This window comes from Propithecus coquereli, unplaced genomic scaffold (assembly GCF_000956105.1).
Source record: "Propithecus coquereli isolate 6110/MARCELLA unplaced genomic scaffold, Pcoq_1.0 Scaffold44, whole genome shotgun sequence".
NCBI lineage: Eukaryota > Metazoa > Chordata > Mammalia > Primates > Indriidae > Propithecus > Propithecus coquereli.
The window spans coordinates 13,751,457-13,754,085 of NW_012150174.1; the positions used below are offsets into that span (position 1 = coordinate 13,751,457).

A 2,629-nucleotide genomic window follows, 5' to 3' on the forward strand; every position below is an offset into this window, starting at 1 on the left:
AAAATTAGCCAGGCATGGTGGCGCATGCCTGTAGTCCCAGCTACTCGGGAGGCTGAGGCAGAAGGATTGCTTGAGCCCAGGAGTTTGAGGTTGCTGCGAGCTAGGCTGACACCACGGCACTCACTCTAGCCCGGGCAAAAGAGTGAGACTCTGTCTCAAAAAAAAAACAACAACAACAAAAAAAACTATTCTCTGCAGGGTGGGATATGTATAACTGGTTCATTATATTCAAGATGAAAAAGAAAAATGCAAAGGGAATTAAAAAAACTTTAAGGATGAACTTCTTTATTCAGGGGAACCAACTTATCATCCATTTTAATGACAAGTGTTGCTGCCTCATAGCTATTTGGAGTCACTCATGCTCCTTTTAAAGCTGTTTCTTCCAGAAGTTGGAAATCCTACAAATATAAAGACCTAACTAATAAATAGAAGTAAAGCAATTATTTGGTAGGTTTCATACCTACCAAAAAATGAATATTCAGATAAAATGGAAATTAACATTATTTCTGTGTATAAGTAAAAATATTTAATTGAGCAAAATCAATACAGTTAAAAGTTCACAATGAGAACCTGGGACATTTATCTGAGTCTCTCCATTGTGCCAGGCTCTGCTAGTTATGTGGGGGTAGTACAATAGTTAAATTGTAGATATGGTAATCTATGTAATCATTAAAAAGAAAATAAAGAAGAAACTTATGGATACAAATTGAGAGTCTCACCTCTTACACAGAAGTATTTTTCTAATTAGTATCTCCTTTTTAGTTTCTGTAAGGACATATCAATTCTCTACAAAATAAAATTAAACAAATCAAACACGTATAGATGAATCATATTACCTCAGTCCTCTATACTATTTAAAGTGATAGGAAACCTCAGTAACAGCACTGAGGATAAACACATGAATTCACTTGGCTATAGATAACCTGCTAGGTTCCACAACTTGTACCTAGGAAAACAATTTTTTTTTTACCCTCCTGTCTCTAGAGTCAGCAGCTAATTTTTGATCCTAATTTTACAGGACACTGAAAGAATATTGTAGAAATATACAGCAAAAAAATGAGAGCACACCAAAATGGCACCATCTCCATTGACATTTCAAATTTCCTCCTCAACTGTTTTGTCAGATCTCCCACTTGGCAGCACTGGCTGTCCCTGCCCCTCAGCCTCCTCTTCCTCCTGGCCATGGGGGCCAACGCCACCCTCCTGATCACCATCAGGCTGGAGGCTGCTCTGCACCAGCCCATGTACTACCTGCTCAGCCTCCTCTCCCTGCTGGACATTGTGCTCTGCCTCACCGTCATCCCCAAGGTCCTGGCCATCTTCTGGTTTGATCTCAGACCCATCAGTTTTTCTGCTTGCTTCCTCCAGATGTACATCATGAATTGCTTCCTAGCCATGGAATCATGCACATTCATGGTCATGGCTTATGATCGTTATATAGCCATCTGCCACCCACTGAGATACCCATCCATCATCACTGACCAGTTTGTAGTCAAAGCTGCCACCTTTATTTTGGCCAGGAACGTCTTTATAACTATACCCATTCCCATTCTTTCAGCACAGCTTTATTACTGTAGGAGAAATGTCATTGAGAACTGCATCTGTGCCAATATGTCTGTCTCCAGGCTCTCCTGTGATGATGTCACTATCAATCGCCTTTACCAATTTGCTGCAGGCTGGACTCTGCTAGGATCTGACCTCATCCTCATCTTCCTCTCCTACACCTTCATACTGAGAGCTGTGTTGAGACTCAAGGCAGAGGGTGCTGTGGCCAAGGCCCTAAGCACATGTGGCTCCCACTTCATCCTTATCCTCTTCTTCAGCACCATCCTTCTGGTCTTCATTCTTACACATGTGGCTAAAGAGAAGGTCTCCCCTGATGTACCAGTCTTGCTCAATGTCCTCCACCATGTCATCCCTGCAGCCCTCAACCCTATTGTTTATGGGGTGAGAACCCAGGAGATCAAGCAAGGAATCCAGAGGTTACTGAAGAAAGGGTGGTAATAAGGGCAACTGAATCTCTGAATTCCTAAAATCGAATGACATTTGAATCATTAATGAGTGCGTGTGCTCAAACCCCTACCTATGAGTTATAATCTCATACTGAGTGAACTAGATATTGCATATTATTTTCTAAAACTTCAATTTCATTTTAAGTTTCCCTTTCTTTCATTCTTCCATCAAGAATATCCTTGGCTCTTTCCCCTTTTTTGCAATGTTTACCATCTTATTTTGTCTAAAACAGTGACATTCCTTGAAGTAGGTTTTTTTTTTTTTTTATTTCAGCATATTGTGGAGGTACAGATGTTTAGGTAATGGTTGTTGCCCTTGCCCCCCCACCCCACCTAAGTCCGAGTTTCAAATATGTCCATCCTTCGGGTGGTGCGCATTGCACTCTTTGTGTATGCATATACCTGTCCCCTCCTCCCTACTCCAACCTCCCCCCTTCCCCCTGCCCAACATCCAATAGATGTTATTCTTATATGTGCACTTATGGTTGATCAGTTAATACCAATTTCATGGTGAGTACATGTGGTGCTTGTCCTTCCATTCTTGGGATACTTCACTTAGTAGAATGCGTTCCAGCTGTATCCAGGAGTATACAAGAGGTGCTATATCACCATTGTTT

At 41.4% G+C, this 2,629-nt stretch overlaps 1 protein-coding gene across 1 annotated transcript; it reads left to right on the plus strand.

The window, feature by feature from the left end:
• Window positions 1-1,056: 1,056 nt before the first annotated feature.
• On the plus strand, window positions 1,057-2,004 carry LOC105818345 (olfactory receptor 56A3). The gene has a single exon (XM_012654304.1). The coding sequence runs from the start codon at window positions 1,057-1,059 to the stop codon at window positions 2,002-2,004; it is 948 nt and encodes a 315-aa protein (XP_012509758.1).
• The last annotated feature ends 625 nt before the right edge of the window (window positions 2,005-2,629 follow it).